Below are 19,078 nucleotides of genomic sequence, written 5' to 3'. Positions count from 1 at the left end.
GAGAGGCGTTGTGCATCACAGAGAGATTTACTATTGCAATTTCGGGACAGCACATTTCAGGAGGAGTTGGGCAATGTATTACTTCCTCCCACATACATATCACATACTGACTATGAGGAGGAAATTCGAGGAATTAGAGCCATACAGATGCTGGCCGACAAACATTCTTCGCACGCTCTATTTGCGAGTGGACCAGGGTTGGAGAGATGTGATAGTGGTACCAAAAGTACCCTTCACCACACACCATTAGGTGGATTGCCGGGTATGATGTAGATGTAGAAGTATGGGGTTTATTGGTCTTTTTATGATTCCAATTGTGATAGCAGCAGCTGGCATAGCGTACTAATGCAAAAGTCAGAGTCCTTTCAGCTGCATCAACACCCCACTAGCTGTCAGTTTCGGCGGGGGAGACTATGCTGACTCAGGTTCATCAACGTTGCAATGCTTTTAACACCAGAGCGCCCCTCCACCGGTCGTTATGCTGAGCAGTGCTGCAGCGCCTGCTGGACGAAGCTGCCTCCCCTCCAAAACTGGGGTCTCCCCCCCCCCCCCCGCCACTGGCGTCACCACTTTTCAACCTGTGCTGACCATTGTAGGAGCACACCCAGCCACAGCACGCTGTCCCCACGCTCTGGACATGCTTGTTTTCCTGCCTTTGTATTGTCAGTGGCAGTGGCTGCCATTGAGTGATCTTACAGCGTTAAGGCAGCCTGCTGTAGGTTGTGGCCCTTGCATACCTCTTGGCACATGCAGAAAGTGATGGTTAGCCTTGACTATCTGGAGAGGCTCTAGTTATGATCTAGAAACCGGTTGGGTGTCGCTAGCCTTAGGGCAGTTGGTTCTCTTAAGTGTTTGATGATGATGGTGATATTTGGTTTGTGGGGCACTCAACTGCGAGGTCATGAGCGCCCGTACAAAGTCCCAATTTTGACACAGTCCAATTTTTACACAGTGCAATCTAGCTTCTGTCAACAATGGTAATGATGAGGATGAAATGGTGAGGACAACACAGACTCACAGTCAACAGGCAGATAAACTCCCCAACCCAGCTGCGAATCGGACCTGGAAACCTTGTGATCCAGAGGCAGACCACGAGATGCAGACTCTTAAGAGTTTATGAGCACAGTGGCTCTACGCTTGCTGGTTTGCTATATTTAATCAGAGACAAGCCATAAATAATACTGTACAACTTAAGTCTTTGTAAATGTGGGAGTTTGGTTGTCAGTGTTAAAATTTGTTTCATTATAGTGCCTTTTCCCAAATTATTGCAGTTGCATTTTCTCTTAGCTGACAAAGTTGTGGCGGTACATCCATTTCATTTTTTTAAATTATGTGTTTTCCTAAATCTTGATTGGATGCGAGTTTGTGAACCTGATAGTTTTTGTAATGAGAGTTTTTGCTGTTACTTGGCTCCAATGCATCTTGAAGGAAAGTATCACACTCACCTCGATCTGTCCTTTCCACTCACTTATTATGTTCTAATTTGTAGTAGGGTATTTTGAAGGGCCAGCTGTGGTAGTATATGTTTTATTTCCAACATTGATTTTCACATACAATTACGGAAATGCATTTCTGCCTAGATACAACAAAATGAGAAACAGATGATGCTGTGCAGGCACTACTGTTTCAAACACAAGCATTGGAATTGTTATGTAGTTCATTAATCATTGCATAAATACTTAAACTTATTTGAAAAATAAGGGAAATTTTTGAAAATTACTAGACACTGGACTTGCAGGGACTATTGTACTCTGATACAGTGTATATTAAAGGATAGCTGGATCTACATGTGTCATCAATACTGCAGTCATAGAAATAATCAGCAACCAGTTGCATAAAGGATGTTTGACTTTTTTTGAGACACTTAGTGCCCTTCATCAGAACTTTATACCCTTCGCAGTATTTACGAGTGTCAGCAATGAAATTCATACAGCGTACTGCTTCACACAAGCGTATTGTTGATACCGTTTGCGTACAGGCACTACAAACCACCAGACTACAGCAATATACTGCGTCTCTCTCATTGTTGATACCTGCAAATTACTCCATGTTATAACCTTCTGAATAAGGGCACTAAGTGTCTGAAAGCAGTTAAGGAAATTAAATTTCTTTTATGCAAGTGACACATGATCATTTCGATATATACAGTCGCACTTGCTGAAAATTAATAAAATACTCAATACTGACGCTCTTAAGAGCTGGTCAGCAACTACAGTACATCAGAGAGTGAGTCCGCTTGCTTAGCTGGGTGGTAATGTTCTCGCCTCCCATGCAAGTGGGCCCCGGTCCCTTTCCTGGCTGGGTTGGACATTTTTCTCCGATTGGGAACTGGCTGTTGTTTTGTCCTCATCATCATTTTATCCTTGTCACCGGCGCGCTGGTCGCCCAATATGGGGCGAATGAAATAGGAATTGCACTTGGAAGCCGAACTTCCCTGCATAGGGAATACCACGGAATTCAGTGGATGGCCTTCAGTAACTCGATAAAGAGCTGCTCGCAACTGGATGGACACAGATTTGAAGTGGGGTCCTCCAAGAAGAAAGTACAGTGTCTTGAAAGCCTCTCCCTGTGTGTGTTATTGACAGTAGTATAGTAAGATTCGGCATATATCCTGAGGAACAGCTGAATAGAAAGTGGAAGAACACGAGAAGGAAAGGGGCATCATCTTGTGGAAGAGCTCGTGGCTGATGTGTTATTCGTGGGGTCTCATCTATTGTTTTTGGTCGAGGTCACAGAGTATATCAGCAGAATGCAGCTACTCCTCCAGGACATGTGCAGGAGGAATCTCCATTAATGCAGTTCCTCCATGCATCCTCTAATTGTGAACCATATCCTTCACCTTGGAGCCTAGTAGTTGTTGGCATGGTCTTTAGTCCAGAGATTGGTTTGATGCAGCTCCCTCCGTGCTACTCTATCGTGTACAAGCTTCTTCATCACCAACTAACTGCTGCAACTGACATCCTTCTGAATCTGCTTATTGTATTCATCTCTTGGTCTCCTTATACGATTTTTACCCTCCACACGTCCGTCCAGTAGGAAATTGGTGATACCTTAATACTTCATGACATGTCCTACCAACCGATCCCTTCTTCTAGTCAAGCTGTGCCACACATCCCACTTCTCCCTAATTCAATTTAGTACCTCCTCATTAGTTACGTGATACACCTATCTAATCTTTAGCAGTCTTCTGTAGCACTACATTTCGAAAGCTTCTATTTCCTGCTTGTCTAAATTATTTATCGTCCATGTTTCACTTTCATACACTGCTACACTCCCCACAAATACTCTCAGAAGAGACTTCCTGACACTTAAATCTACACTCAATATTAGTAAATTTCTCTTCTTTAGAATCGCTTTCCTTGCTATTGCCAGTCTACATTCTATATACTCTCTACTTCGACCATCATCTGTTATTTTGCTCCCCACTCATCTACCACTTAGTGTCTCATTTCTATTCTACTTTGCTCAGCATCATCTAATGTAAGTAAACTACACTCCATTATCATCGTTTCGCTTTTGTTGATGTTTATATTACATTCTCCTTTCAAGACACTGTCCATTCCATTCAACTGTCTTTCAGGTCCTGTGCTGTCTCTGAAAGAATTACAATGTAATCGGGAAATCTCAAAGATTTATTTCTTCTCCATGGATTTTAATTCCTACTCCAAATTTTTCTTTTATTTCCTTCACTGATTGCTAAATATACATACTGAATAACATTGGGGATAGGCTACAACCCTGTCTCGCTCCCTTCCCAACCACTGCTTCCCACTGGAGCCTAGTATACTTCTAAAAAGCTATACCTAAATTCCCAACACTGGTATGAGAATACCACCGAATTTTGCTGTGGAAATTGCACAAATGCACTTACTGAGTGAAAGAGAAATAAGTAACACACCAGAAATGTAGTTATGCTGTGGTAATAGTGATTATTCTGACTGCCCAGTTTACCAGACAATAAGACTTCCGTACATGAGGGTTTACAGCATGGCAGGATATTTTAAGTACGTTACTGGCCTCCATGCAGCGTGACAGAGCACACTGCTGAGTTGCTGGCACTGATACTGGTTGAGGGACCTGTCCTCACCTTCATCCTCTCTCTGCACAGCATGATGCCATTGATAGGCATCTATCTGTCACCGGTATCAGAGACAGCAAACAACAATAAACGCCAGTCTTCATACAAATGGTCTACAGTGCCCTACGCGGGTCGCAGAGAGTGGAGCCTACACATTCGTGAGCCCTGGCTGCTAACTGTACACGTTACTGTGTCTGCTCTGTTTCTGTTTTGAGTGGCAAGTCTTTGGTTCCACTTCTGGAATGGCTCCTCGTGTCACCACGGCCAGTGCACCTTCCCTCACAGGCTTCCTGTGAGAACCAAAATAACACCTTGTTGCATCTACGTAATTTAACAGAAATCATGACAGCAAGTAGGGTCGAAACAATTTATGAAACTACGAGAAACTCGGCTCTTATATGACGTTCCTTAGCTAACTTATTTGATAATGTACAAACTTCAATTTTGAGATTCGATGAGCCTATTATGAGAAGTTACTGAAAGCACTATGAGCTATCAAAAAATGGCAATGAGTGATAATATATTTTACAGCACAGACGGATCTAAGGAAACTGGGTGTCATACACTGCAGGCTTCAGAATAACACACACGCCTAGAACTGGGAAACATGGCGAGTGCCTTCTCACGTGCCTACCTTGTTTCTGTTGCTGGCTCCAGGTCCACAGCCGCGGTGCCCGTAACCTCCTGAGCTGGCGCCGTCGGGGGTGATTCTGGAAAACGGCGTCACTGGGCAGTTCTTTGTCCGTACACAGATCTGTCTACACTTGTGTGAGCTACAGGTAGACCAATAGCAAGCAACAGTTGGTAAATGTTGTCCAAAAAAATCCAATTATAGCAATATCCTTGTGGCATCAGATTAATTACATATATAAACAGCTGCAAATCTTTGATGTTGTTGTTGTTGTGGTCTTCAGTCCTGAGACTGGTTTGATGCAGCTCTCCATGCTACTCTATCCTGTGCAAGCTTCTTCATCTCCCAGTACCTACTGCAACCTACATCCTTCTGAATCTGCTTAGTGTATTCATCTCTTGGTCTCCCTCTACGATTTTTAACCTCCACGCTGCCCTCCAATGCTAAATTTGTGATCTCTTGATGCCTCAAAACATGTCCTACCAACCGATCCCTTCTTCTAGTCAAGTTGTGCCACAAACTTCTCTTCTCCCCAATCTTATTCAATACCTCCTCATTAGTTACGTGATCTACCCACCTTATCTTCAGCATTCTTCTGTAGCACCACATTTCGAAACCTTCTATTCTCTTCTTGCCCAAACTGGTTATCGTCCATGTTTCACTTCCATACATGGCTACACTCCATACAAATACTTTCAGAAACGACTTCCTGACACTTAAATCTATACTCGATGTTAACAAATTTCCCTTCTTCAGAAACGCTTTCCTTGCCATTGCCAGTCTGCATTTTATATCCTCTCTACTTCGACCATCATCAGTTATTTTACTCCCTAAATAGCAAAACTCCTTTACTACTTTAAGTGTCTCATTTCCTAATCTAATCGCCTCAGCATCACCCAATTTAATTTGACTACATTCCATTATCCTCGTTTTGCTTTTGTTGATGTTCATCTTATATCCTCCTTTCAAGACACTGTCCATTCCGTTCAACTGCTCTTCCAAGTCCTTTGCTGTCTCTGACAGAATTACAATGTCATCGGCGAACCTCAAAGTTTTTATTTCTTCTCCATGGATATTAATACCTACTCCGAATTTTTCTTTTGTTTCCTTTACTGCTTGCTCAATATACAGATTGAATAACATCGGGGAGAGGCTACAACCCTGTCTCACTCCTTTCCCAACCACTGCTTCCCTTTCATGCCCCTCGACTCTTATAACTGCCATCTGCTTTCTGTACAAATTGTAAATAGCCTTTCGCTCCCTGTATTTTACCCCTGCCACCTTCAGAATTTGAAAGAGAGTATTCCAGTTAACGTTGTCAAAAGCTTTCTCTAAGTCTACAAATGCTAGAAACGTAGGTTTGCCTTTTCTTAATCTTTCTTCTAAGATAAGTCGTAAGGTTAGTATTGCCTCACGTGTTCCAACATTTCTACGGAATCCAAACTGATCTTCTCCGAGGTCCGCTTCTACCAGTTTTTCCATTCGTCTGTAAAGAATTCGCGTTAGTATTTTGCAGCTGTGACTTATTAAACTGATAGTTCGGTAATTTTCACATCTGTCAACACCTGCTTTCTTTGGGATTGGAATTATTATATTCTTCTTGAAGTCTGTGGGTATTTCGCCTGTCTCATACATCTTGCTCACCAGATGGTAGAGTTTTATCGGGACTGGCTCTCCCAAGGCTGTCAGTAGTTCTAATGGAATGTTGTCTACTCCCGGGGTCTTGTTTCGAGTTAGGTCTTTCAGTGCTCTGTCAAACTCTTCACTCAGTATCGTATCCCCCATTTCATCTTCATCTACATCCTCTTCCACTTCCATAATGTCCTCAAGAACATCGCCCTTGTATAGGCCCTCTGTATACTCCTTCCACCTTTCTGCTTTCCCTTCTTTGCTTAGAACTGGGTTTCCATCTGAGCTCTTGATATTCATGCAAGTGGTTCCCTTTTCTCCAAAGGTCTCTTTAATTTTCGTGTAGGCAGTATCTATCTTACCCCTAGTGAGACAAGCCTCTACATCCTTACATTTGTCCTCTAGCCATCCCTGCTTAGCCATTTTGCACTTCCTGTCGATCTCATTTTTGAGACGTTTTTATTCCTTTTTGCCTGCTTCATTTACTGCATTTTTATATTTTCTCCTTTCATCAATTAAATTCAATATTTCTTCTGTTACCCAAGGATTTCTATTACCCCTCGTCTTTTTACCTACTTGATCCTCTGCTGCCTTCACTACTTCATCCCTCAGAGCTACCCATTCTTCTTCTACTGTATTTCTTTCCCCCATTCCTGTCAATTGTTCCCTTATGCTCTCCCTGAAACTCTCTACAACATCTGGTTCTTTCAGTTTATCCAGGTCCCATCTCCTTAAATTCCCGCCTTTTTGCAGTTTCTTCAGTTTCAATGTGCAGTTCATAACCAATAGGTTGTGGTCAGAATCCACATCTGCCCCTGGAAACGTCTTACAATTTAAAACCTGGTTCCTAAATCTCTGTCTTACCATTATGTAATCTATCTGATACCTTTTAGTATCTCCAGGATTCTTCCAGGTATACAACCTTCTTTCATAATTCTTGAACCAAGTGTTAAGTTATGCTCTGTGCAAAATTCTACAAGGCGGCTTCCTCTTTCATTTCTTCCCCCCAATCCATATTCACCTACTATGTTTCCTTCTCTCCCTTTTCCTATTCTCGAATTCCAGTCACCCATGACTATTAAATATTCGTCTCCCTCCACTACCTGAATAATTTCTTTTATCTCGTCATACATTTCATCAATTTCTTCATCATCTGCAGAGCTAGTTGGCATATAAACTTGTACTACTGTAGTAGGCATGGGCTTTGTGCCTATCTTGGCCACAATAATGCGTTCACTATGCTGTTTGTAGTAGCTAACCCGCACTCCTATTTTTTTATTCATTATTAAACCTACTCCTGCATTACCCCTATTTGATTTTGTATTTATAACCCTGTAATCACCTGACCAAAAGTCTTGTTCCTCCTGCCACCGAACTTCACTAATTCCCAGTACATCTAACTTTAACCTATCCATTTCCCTTTTTAAATTTTCTAACCTACCTGCCCGATTAAGGGATCTGACATTCCACGCTCCGATCCGTAGAATACCAGTTTTCTTTCTCCTGATAACAACATCCTCTTGAGTAGTCCCCACCCGGAGATCCGAATGGGGGACTATTTTACCTCCGGAATATTTTACCCAAGAGGATGCCATCATCATTTAATCATACAGTAAAGCTGCATGTCCTCGGGAAAAATTACGGCTGTAGTTTCCCCTTGCTTTCAGCCGTTCACAGTACCAGCACAGCAAGGCCGTTTTGGTTAATGTTACAAGGCCAGATCAGTCAATCATCCAGACTGTTGCCCCTGCAACTACTGAAAAGGCTGCTGCCCCTCTTCAGGAACCACATGTTTGTCTGGCCTCTCAACAGATACCCCTCCGTTGTGGTTGCACCTACGGTTCGGCCATCTGTATCGCTTAGGCACGCAATCCTCCCCACCAACGGCTAGGTCCATGGTTCATGGGGGGGAAATCTTTGATAATATCACTTAAAAAATTTTTTATTTGATTACACAAAAAGCCCGAGAATTGGCGGATACCTCATTCAATGGCTTTCTTTCTACTGTTGCTTGCTCAGGAAGTCTTTCTGAATATAGGTCTAACATAACTAAAAAATCACCAGATCTACCTATTATAGTATTTTATTCAGGTATCCCTCTGAAGTCAGTAGTTACTTAAGAAAACAACAAAATTTTGTGATTCGAGTCGGTATTATTCTGCCTTAATTGCTAATACTGAATGTTTTCATGAAGGGAATGGTTCACATAGGGTACTAATCATCTGTTACTAAAATCTGGAATACCTTTCCAGAAAACATTATCTCCAGGTAACAGATATTTTTAGGCTGCAACTCATTCTATACACATCTGAGGTAGTCCAAAATAACAACGCTCAAACAGGAACAGGGCGGCATGTCAAAGCTAGTAATAGTGAATACGTCTTCCTTTCAAATAACATATTTGCTACCGTTTGGTCCCCCCATCCCCCCCATGAACCATGGACCTTGCCATTGGTGAGGAGGCTTGCATGCCTTAGCAATACGGACAGCCGTACCATAGGTGCAACCACAATGGAGGGGTATCTGCTGAGAGGCCCGACAAATGTGTGGTTCCTGAACTGTATGGTTAAATGATGATGGCATCCTCTTGGGTAAAATATTCCGGTGGTAAAATATTCTCCCATTCGGATCTGTGGGTGGGGACTACTCAGGAGGACATCGTTATCAGGAGAAAGAAAACTGGCGTTCTATGGATCGGAGCGTGGGATGTCAGATCCCTTAATCGAGCAGGTAGGTTAGAAAATTTTAAAAGGCAAATGGATAGGTCAAAGTTAAATATAGTTGGAATTAGTGAAGTTCGGTAACAGGAGGAACAAGACTTCTGGTCAGGTGAATACAGGGCTATAAATAAAAAAAATGGCTCTGAGCACTATGTGACTTAACTTCTGAGGTCATCAGTCGCCTAGAACTTAGAACTAATTAAACCTAACTAACCTAAGGACATCACACACATCCATGCCCGAGGCAGGATTCGAACCTGCGACCGGAGCGGTCGTTCAGCTCCAGACTGTAGCGCCTAGAACCGCACGGCCACTCCGGTAGGCAATAAAAAATCAAATAGGGGTAAGGCAGTAGTAGGTATAATAATGAATAAAATATAGGAGTGTGGGTAAGCTACTACAAACAGCATAGTCAACGCATTATTGTTGCCAAGATAGGCATGAAGCCCATGCCTACCATAGTAGTACAAGTTTATATGCCAACTAGCTCCGCAGATGACGAAGAGATTGATGAAATGTATGATGAGATAAAAGAAATTATTCAGATAGTGAAGGGGAGACGAAAATTTAATAGTCATGGGTGACTAGAATTCGATAGTAGGAAAAGCTGTTGAAACTACAGACAGACTGGGAAGGTACACTTGGCATGGTCAAATAAACAACTGAAAGATAACACATAAAACTATTTGAAGAATAACAAATGACAAGCTATTTCAGATCTAAATTTCCCAGCTGCCCAGCTTTTCTACAAAAACGTATCACAGTAAAAGAACATATTACTAATTCTATTTGACATCCGTCAGAGTACTACCTAAGGTATGCAGTGAGACCCTGCACAATAATTTTGTAGCAAAGGAAAACATGCCCTCCACGATATACGTGAAAATTAACAGTAAAGTACTCAAATCCAATATGTAAGATAAGTTTAACAAGCAAGGAATCAACAAAAGAAATTATGTAGCATGAGCTGCATAAAACGCAGGACACTGGGTAATATGGGTGATTGCCAAGTATAAGTGAACTTAAAAGTAGGTGCCAAAAGCACTGTTTGAACAAACCGTAAATGCCTCCATACACTACCAACATGAGGAAGAAAACAGAACCAGTCATGCACTAAAGCATGTAACAGGAAATTACCCTTTGCACTCAACACAAGGCTTCCACGGTGCCCAATTGATCACAGGTTTACAGTCTTAGTGCATGACTGCGCACTCTGCAAGTACATGCTTAGTTGTGAAGACATCTCTGGCCTATATTGTTGGCCAGAGTTGTGTGCAGTTCGTGTTAATGCTGTTTATTGCTTGGCATCTTGTCATTGTGGCTATGGCATTTCGTTTCTTATTCGGTTTACTGGCGTCACTAAGTTGCTGGTTTGCTTGCCCGTGAGTGGCAGCAGCAGTGCTTATCAATATGAGTACTGTGGTATAATGTCTGGTGCGACCGCTAGTATTTTCAGGTCGCGTTGTGTAGAATGGGGAGTTGCAGTGCGAGGGAAAGTGGCGGCGTGCTGCCACTGCTGGATCGTGGAGGGGTAGCTGCAAGAGCGAAGACTTCGTTGCACACCGAACCCTGGACGTTCAAGTTGAGTGAAGCGTTAACTACTTATGCAACCTCAACTATTCTGAGATCTCGCCTGTGGTCGGCGGGTTGTTCCTGACTTCTAATTCAGGCCTTCAGCCATTTGTTATTTGAAATTGTTTGTGGTCTTCAACCGAGTAATATCTTCACTTCTTTTATAATAAGCACTTCAGCCATGTTACAGTTTGTTTTAAAACGAAGTATTTATGTTAATATGTGCTATTTGGAATTGTTCTTCGGACATCAGATTCAGGCCTTCAACTGTTTGTTGTTTGAGGTTATTGTTGGTGCCCTTCTGCCCTAAAATTGTGGAATTTTTTTCCTGTGATGAGGCCTTCAGCCGCCATGCAGTCAATTGTGTTTTTTTAAGTGATTGTTTTAAAATTTTAATTTCTTTAAATAAATTTTACATATTTGTTGTGCAACTGAGAGTAACTGATTACGTCCCCATCCACAATAGTAACCCTATTCAGGACCATGCTGAGAAACCAGCTCTCAACAATATCAGACAGTAGTTTAAAATCACAACTGTCAAGAATGGGCACAAGAAACCGGGATTAATGACTTTAAAGCTGGTAATGAAGCGCCTGGCCATAGTATGTACAGGCAACTACCATTGTTATGCTGCCAATAATTTTTACAAGGGAGAAAGCCACTTTGCTTCAATGTTGCACCAATGTAGACTGGTTGAACATGCTTCAGAAGAGTTAATCACTGACTCCTTTTACTGTTGCCACAGTGGGGGTCCAGTCCCCAGCCCCCAGTGCTCAATCCCCAGTGCCCAATCTCATCCCCAGTCTCCAGTCCCCAGACCGCAGTTGCCAGAACCCAGTCCCCAGTCCCCAGTGCCCACTGCCCAGTCCCCAGTCCCCAGCCCCTGTCCCCATCCCCCCGTCCCCAGTATCCAATCCCCAATTCCCAGTGTGTAAGCCCAGTCCCCAGTCCCCAGTCCCCAGCCTCCAAACCCCAGTGCCCAACAACCATGTGCCCAGTCCCGTGCCCAGTGCCCAGCCCCCAGTGCCCACTTCCCAGTCACAGTCCCCAGTCCCCAGTCCTCAGTCCCAGTGCCCAATCCCATCTCCAGTCTCCAGTCCTCTGAGCCCAGCCTCCACTCCTGTCCCAGAACCCATTCCACAGTCCCCAGTACCCAGTACCCAGCCCCCAGTGTCCAGTGTAAAGTGCCTAGTGCCTTGACTTTAAGATGATTTAAATTTTGGCAAGCTCCACAATAAGTGACACATACTTGACAGTTCACTGTCTCATGTCCCCACCTCTTACAAAGATATCCATACATATACGCTATTTAACAATAATTGCAATTAACAACATTCTTAGAGACGACCTAATGCGTCGATTCAGTGCAAATTGGGGTGTCCTGCAACTGCATTACCTAATTGGCGACTTTGTAACTTGTTCACTGATGCATTCAAAGGGCATTATGTTGGCAATTCAGAGAAAAGTAGCGTCTTACGAAACATACCGGCTCTGCATAACGAGAAAAATGCAGTTAACATGTATTTTCTGTTGGTGAAGTACTTGTGGTCTTCGTTTTCAAGGTCCGCTTCCAATTGAACAACTGTTTGATGTCGTTCATGGATTTTAAATAATAAAATACGCCATTCTGTATCATTGCTACTGACGCATGTCCCAGCTGATACTGGCCAATTTCGCTGATGGATACTGTTGCATTTCCCATCCCAAATATTGCTATATCGCCACCTTTCTTGATTCGTCTGCACATGCGCTGCAGCCACTTCACTGAATAGCATTATTCAATATTGAAGTGTATTTTGTATGTATCACAAAGACGCACAAAATACACATGATGAATGGCAAATACGATACATCTCTGTTATAATGAAATTCAACATCATTGTTTCCTAGTTTTAGAGTAATGGCTTTTCCGCCATCTTTAGCTGATCGTCGACGTCAGAGTTGATACGACATTGCTTCTGATAGTTCAGCAGTTAAGTGTATTGGGTTTCATTTTGTGCATTTCTCATCAGACATGCTCGGTGAATTATTTTCTGAGTGAGTCACATGGAACACGTATCATGGCTTGGTGAAGACCTAGATTAACCTATATTCTGTATGTCTGTCCTTTTGATTGGAGGCTTTACAGACTTAGGCCATCCACTTATATAATAAAATGGAACACCTAGAGCTGTCCTTGCGATGTTATTTATTATATGGCTACCACTTTCGGTGCTTCAGTATATCGTCTCCGGGTCTTAACTGACGCTGAGCGAGTTAACTCCAATGGCACATACAATTCATCAGTGGGCAACATCTATCAACTACCTGTAACAACAATGTTTTGTCTACAATCGTCATGTTCGTAGTTGATAGCTGGAGACACAGCATCGTTGTTACAGGTAGTTTGTGGAGACCAGTTCGTAGATGTTGCCCATTGATGACACTGGTATACGAATGGTGTTAAACCCCTCAGCGTCAGTTAAGGCCTGAAGATTATGTATTGAAGCACCGAAACTGGTAGCCACATAATAAATGACATCATAAGGACGGCCACAGGTCTCCCATTCTATTACATAAAAAAACCTAATTCTGGATAAGTGTCGACAAGTGGTACTTCTGCTGAGACGATTTGACCAATATTATCTGGTGTGTGGATTTTTCGATCAACTAAATCGAAATGTATGCTAAGGGCAACTCTCTCTTACGCCACTCAATAGAATGCATCGAACAGCGTCTTTCAAAAACACGATCCTTTGTAATGAGATCCATTAAAGGTTTCAATGTTACTTTGAACACACATGCTGATATATCATGACGATTAAATGATGACTGCCCATTTAGCGAAAGTTCTTTCACTTGATTAAAAGTAGGATTGAATGTGATTATAATGAAAAAACTGGAATGCTATATGCACGAACACATATCATTGCATGTTGTCTGTTCTCATTCACTTGCAGTTGATTCCACGTAGATGCCCGCCCGCCTAGTTGAGTGGTAACGAGCTTGCCTCCCATGCAGCTGGCCCAGGTTCGATTCCTGGCTGGTATGGGCATTTTCTCGGATCGTGGACTGGGTGTTGTGTTATCCTCACCACCGGCACGTGAGTCGTCCCGTGTAGCGTCGACTGAACAGAGACTCGCACTCGGCGGCCGAACTTCCCCGGATGTGGCCTCCCGGCCAGCAGTGCCGTGTAGACGTGGCCGGTAGTGTGGCCATTTTTCTCGATTTTTGAGTTTCACATTGAAATAATGATTTCGTGGGATTCATATTGATGTCGTTAACAACATTGAAAGACCTAACACTTTGATATGACATGTCAGAAGATAAGGTCGAAATCTGAGTGATGCAAATAAATAATTTTGGTAGAACAAAAACAGCGTACTTGTTGTTCAACCTTAAATAACTTTTACACCCAAAGACGACTATGATATCTTTTAAAAAATTCTACACGACTGTGAACTCAAATCGCAGGAAGTAGAAAATATAGATGTTAGGAATTCTTTTCAGGGAGAAGAAAGGAAGATTATGGTTCCAAATTTCGTCGACAGTGAGGTCATTACGGATGGAGGACAAGCTCGGATTGTTTGAAGGACAGGGAAGAAAACTGGCTGTGCTCTTCCATGGAACCATACTGGCACTTGTATAGAGAGATTTCGGTAAATCATAGAAAACCTAAATCTGAATGGCTGGACGTAGATGTGAACGGTCGTCCTCCTTAATGCGTATTCTATTCAGAATGTATTTTCAGTAGAGTGAAAGTCAGATATGGATGGTAAACAGTACACGCGTGAAGAGAACAGAAACTTTTCAAATTAATGGTACAGAAGGACGCTGAAGATTAAACAGGAAGACAGAATAATTAAGCAAGCAGCGCAGGATGGAATCAAATAGGATCTTTTGGATAGAACTGAAAGAAGGGACATGTTGATAGGACACAGTCTGAAGGATGGGGCCGTAGTAGTTAAACTGTCAGATGAATGACCGCGCGGTTTGAGGCGCCATGTCATGGATCGCGCGGCCTCTGCCACCGGAGGTTCGAGTCCTCCATTGGGCATGGGTGTGAGTGTTGTTCTTACATAAGTTAGTTTAGTTTGGTTTACGTAGTGGGTAAGTCTAGGGACGGATGACCTCAGCAGTTTGGTCGCTTGGGAATTCACACCCATTTGTACATTTGATGAGATATACTGATACTTGGGTTTGTAGCAAACACACCACATGGAGAAGTAAGTTTTATCTCACAATGCTATTCGGCAGCTAATACACGTAGCAGTTCAGTTGCAGGGGAATTAAGAGAGGAAAGGAGTGAACGGTTATCCTAGACACTAACATCGCTGCATCGGTCACTTCGTTTTTCGGAAAATCCTTGGAAGATGTCTTTGTATTTTTCGATAGTTCAGCCGCTAAAGTGGGAATTGGAATAATGAGCAACTGCTGAGTGCAGCCATGCTAAAACTAGCTATGGGTGCCAGATTGTACGATGTATAGCAGGAAACTTTGAGGAGAATGCAATCGTTAGTATCGCAGTCTTTTATGCTGATAAATCACAGTAGCTTGGAAACATAGACCATCTCTCAATTTTAAAATCCAGCATACAGCTAAGTTAACAGAACTGTGGCACATAGAACAATGTTAGCATTTATTTACGTCTTTCGTAATTCACTTCTCGTGCAATGATTTGAATGGGACCTCAAATATCATTATACACATTGATCTTAGATATCGACATTTGGCCTCATTATCTAGGATGTTTCTGTAGGAGCGTGCAAAGGTTTAACAGGACGAACAGGATGCTCCATTGAGCGATTTCAGGTAGCGAACCGGGGGTTGGAGAAGCCAGCTTATTGAGGTAACAGGAATAAAATCACATTACTGTCTTCTTTTTTATTCACCCTTGTTACAGTTAACAGCAAATACCATCACACAATGAACGTACCATTTGTACTGTAGCTTACTGAATGGGCTGATACTGATGGCCATCAACCTCAGTGCAAGCATGACATCGACGAGCAAGATTCTGTTGCACACTCACAAATATCTCTGGTGTGTCTCAAATCAGATCACAGGCAGCTACAATTTTGGCAATAATCCATCTCCGTGTCCGCTGAGGCCTTATATGCAAGTGACTTTAGATATCCCAATTGGAAATAACCAGGGGGATTCAGGTCAGGTGACCTCAAAGGCCATGAAATAAGACCTCACCTTCCAGTCCAGTGACCAACTGAGAGGGCTGCAGACATCCACACTGAAGTGAAGCAGTGCACCATCATGTTGTACCCACATGCCCTCTAGAACAGCCAAGGGGGCAATGTAAATACGATACAACAAAGCCACCTTACGGATAAGTAAAGTAAATAAAAGGTGCATCATGACATCCTAGTAATCAGGATCATCCTTGTTTTCTTGGAGGAAATAATAAACGTACATGTAAATAAACAATGCAGTACGTGTAAATCTGTATTCATGTTAGTTGTGAATAATGTCGAAAACAGGAATGCTAGACAAAGCGATAGACATGTTTACTCCATATCTCCTTCAGCTGGCTTATCCACGTTCCCTACCTCAAATTGTTCAATGAAGAATTCTCTATGTACTGTTACATTTTGGCGCGCTCTTACGGAAACACCTTGTATTTTGTCCCTCTGAATGCTATTGTTGTGATTAAAAGAACTTTCCACTTCAGGGCGAGCAATAGTGGTAATAAACAAACCAGCCAATAGGTGATGAGGTAATCAGCGACGAAATTTTGACGCTGAAATAGACTTCAGAAACAGAAGCGTGCCCACTGCTGCTAGAATCCAATGTAAATTAGCTTTCTTTCAATGTGGGAATGTTTACTAATGCAGATAAAGTATAGCAGAATAACTTAAATTATTTATAAAAAGGACAGGGACTTTTTTGCGGTAACTATGTATGTGATCCTCAGGTGACTGTTGGTATTGCAACAATGAGAAGTCACTGATAAGAATCGAGTGAAAGAATAGTCACAAAACAAAACAAAGAAACAAAAAAGAGCTACGTTCTGTCATTTCCATTTCATTAACCACTACCGCCGCCAGTGCGCACCATCCCTTTGCATCGTGGACAGCCTGCTTCCTTTGGGAGTAGCAGGACTGAGGTCACCGTGTAACGAGAGGCTCGTACGTGCCCGGTTGTGCAGGATAAGCTACATGAAGGACATGCTGTGCTACGACATTAGACGTTGCACGCACTAGTCTATCTTCACTGTGTAGCTGGCGAAACTAAGTAAATCATCAATGTATCGTGTGCTGTCCCAGCTGCCTAAATCTCTTCAGAAATTTTTCAACATGTATTCACCAATTCCTTTAGTTTAAACATTGAAGTTTAGATTGATAAAAGCATTCTAAACCTTTTTTAATGGTATTGTAATGCCATGTTAAGAATAAATCCTTTCTGCACTCTTAACTTTGGTGAGAAATTGTTTGTTGAACTTAATTACATTTCTCTTGATTGCTGCTTGCAAACAACATAACTGGCTTAAATTGATCTGAAATTTGATTAGCTAGAATTCATAGACAAATCAGACCTGCCGCTTCGGAAAGCTTCATTTACTCTTATTTACTAGCAAGTCATAGTAGCTGAGTTTTAAGCAAATGAAAGATTTTTTTTTTTCTTTTTCTTTCGTCACTAGTCTTATGATTGATTAAATGTGACAGACCACGAATTCCTTTCCGGTGCCAACCTTTTTATCTCAGATTGCTAGCTGCAACCTACAACCTCAATTATCTGTTGGATGGATTCCAACCTCTATCTTCCTCTACAATTTTTACCATCTACAGCTTTCTCTAGTAACATGGAAATTATTCCCTGATGTCTTAAAACATTTCCCGTCGTCCTGTCACTTCTTCTCGTCATTGTTTTCCATGTATCCGGGCCGATTCGGCAGGGAGCCTCCCCATTCCTTACCTCATCAGTCCTCCTAATATTCGACATTCTTCTGTAGCACCACACCTCAAATGCTTCGATTCTCCTCTGTTCCGGTTTCCTCGCAGTCCACCTTCCACTATCATAACATGCTGTTCTCATAACATACATTCTTAGAAATTTCTCCTCAAATTTAGGCCTCTTTTACCTAGAAATATCACGTTTATCTTCCTTATGTTGTTGCCCAGTAGCATAATTCCTCAAGTTCGTGATCCCAAATGCTGATGTTAGGTTTCTCGGTATTCTCATTTCTGCTACTTTTCATTACTTTCCCCTTTCTTCGATTTTGTCTCAACCCATATTTTGTTCTTCATTTTGTACTCGCTAGACTATTCTCTCCATTCAACCACTCCTGTAATGCCTCTACACTTTCACGGAGGATAGAAGTGTTATCAGCGAATATTGTCACTGATACCCATTCGCCCTGTAGTTTAATCCCGTTCTTGAAATTTTATGATATTTCCCTCACTGTTTCTTCGATGAAAATATTGAACAGTAGTAGGAACGAAAGTGTAAGTCCCTGTGTTGCACCCTTTTTAATAAGATTGCTTCGTTCTTCGTATTCTGTTCTTATTCCTCACTCTTGGCTTATGTACGTATTGAATATTCCCCACCTCTCCCTATAATTTTATCCCTTCTTTTCTTAGAATTTCGAACATTTATACCATTGTACACTGTCGAACGCTCTTGTTAGGTCGATAAATCCTATCGACGTATCATGATCTTTCTTCACAGTTACTTCCTTTATCAACCACAATGTCAGACATGCCTCTCTGGTGTCTTTAACTTTCCTAAGCCCAAACTGACCGTCATGAAACAGATTAGTTCCTCTGTATATTGTTCTTGTCAGGAACTTGCATGCATGAGATACTACGCTGGCTACCCAATATTTTTCGCACCTGCCATTTCTTGGTATCTTCAGAATTGTGTTAATGGTGTCTTCTAGAAGTCTGACGGCATATCGCCAGTCTTATACAGTCAACAAACCAACGTGAATAGTCTTTTTGTTGTCACCTCTCCCAAGGATTTTAGAAATTCCGATGGAATGTTATCTATCATTTCCGCCTTATGTGACCTTAAGTCGTCCAGAGCTCTGTGATTGATACCCCACCTCTTCCCTATCGCCTCAGGTTTCTTCTTGTGTCACGTCATAAGAAAACTCCTCCCCCTCATAGAGGCCTTTAATGTACTCTTTCCACCTATTCGCTTTCTCCTCTGCACTTAACAGGAAAGTTCCTATTGCAGTCTTAATGTTTTTAATTTAACCAAAGATTGTGTTGATTTTTGTATAATCTGAGTCAGTCTTTCCGGTAATCATTTCTTTCTCGATTTTTTCACATTTTTCGTGGAGCCATTTCGCCCTAGCTTGCTAACACTTCCTATTTATTTCATTCCTAAGTGATTCGTATTTCTGTACTTCTAAATTTCTCTTATCAATTTTACAGTTCCTTCTTTGGTCGATAAACTGAATTATTTCTTCTGTTACCCATAGTTTCATCACAGTTCCCTTCCTGGTTAAATTTT

General features: G+C 42.0%; 1 protein-coding gene across 1 annotated transcript in view; it reads right to left on the bottom strand.

Annotated features, from left to right (window-relative positions):
* LOC124720322 (poly [ADP-ribose] polymerase tankyrase-1-like) overlaps positions 1-19,078 on the bottom strand; it is an 85,767-nt gene that overhangs the window by 36,349 nt on the left and 30,340 nt on the right. Inside the window, exon 4 of the mRNA XM_047245633.1 lies at positions 4,713-4,788. Within this exon, the coding sequence (XP_047101589.1) occupies positions 4,713-4,788 (76 nt within the window). The remainder of the gene's footprint in view (positions 1-4,712; positions 4,789-19,078) is intronic.

Source organism: Schistocerca piceifrons, chromosome 11 (genome assembly GCF_021461385.2).
Source record: "Schistocerca piceifrons isolate TAMUIC-IGC-003096 chromosome 11, iqSchPice1.1, whole genome shotgun sequence".
Classification (NCBI taxonomy): Eukaryota; Metazoa; Arthropoda; class Insecta; order Orthoptera; family Acrididae; genus Schistocerca; species Schistocerca piceifrons.
Note: the sequence above shows the minus strand (reverse complement) of the source record. Positions and strands in the feature narration are given on the sequence as shown.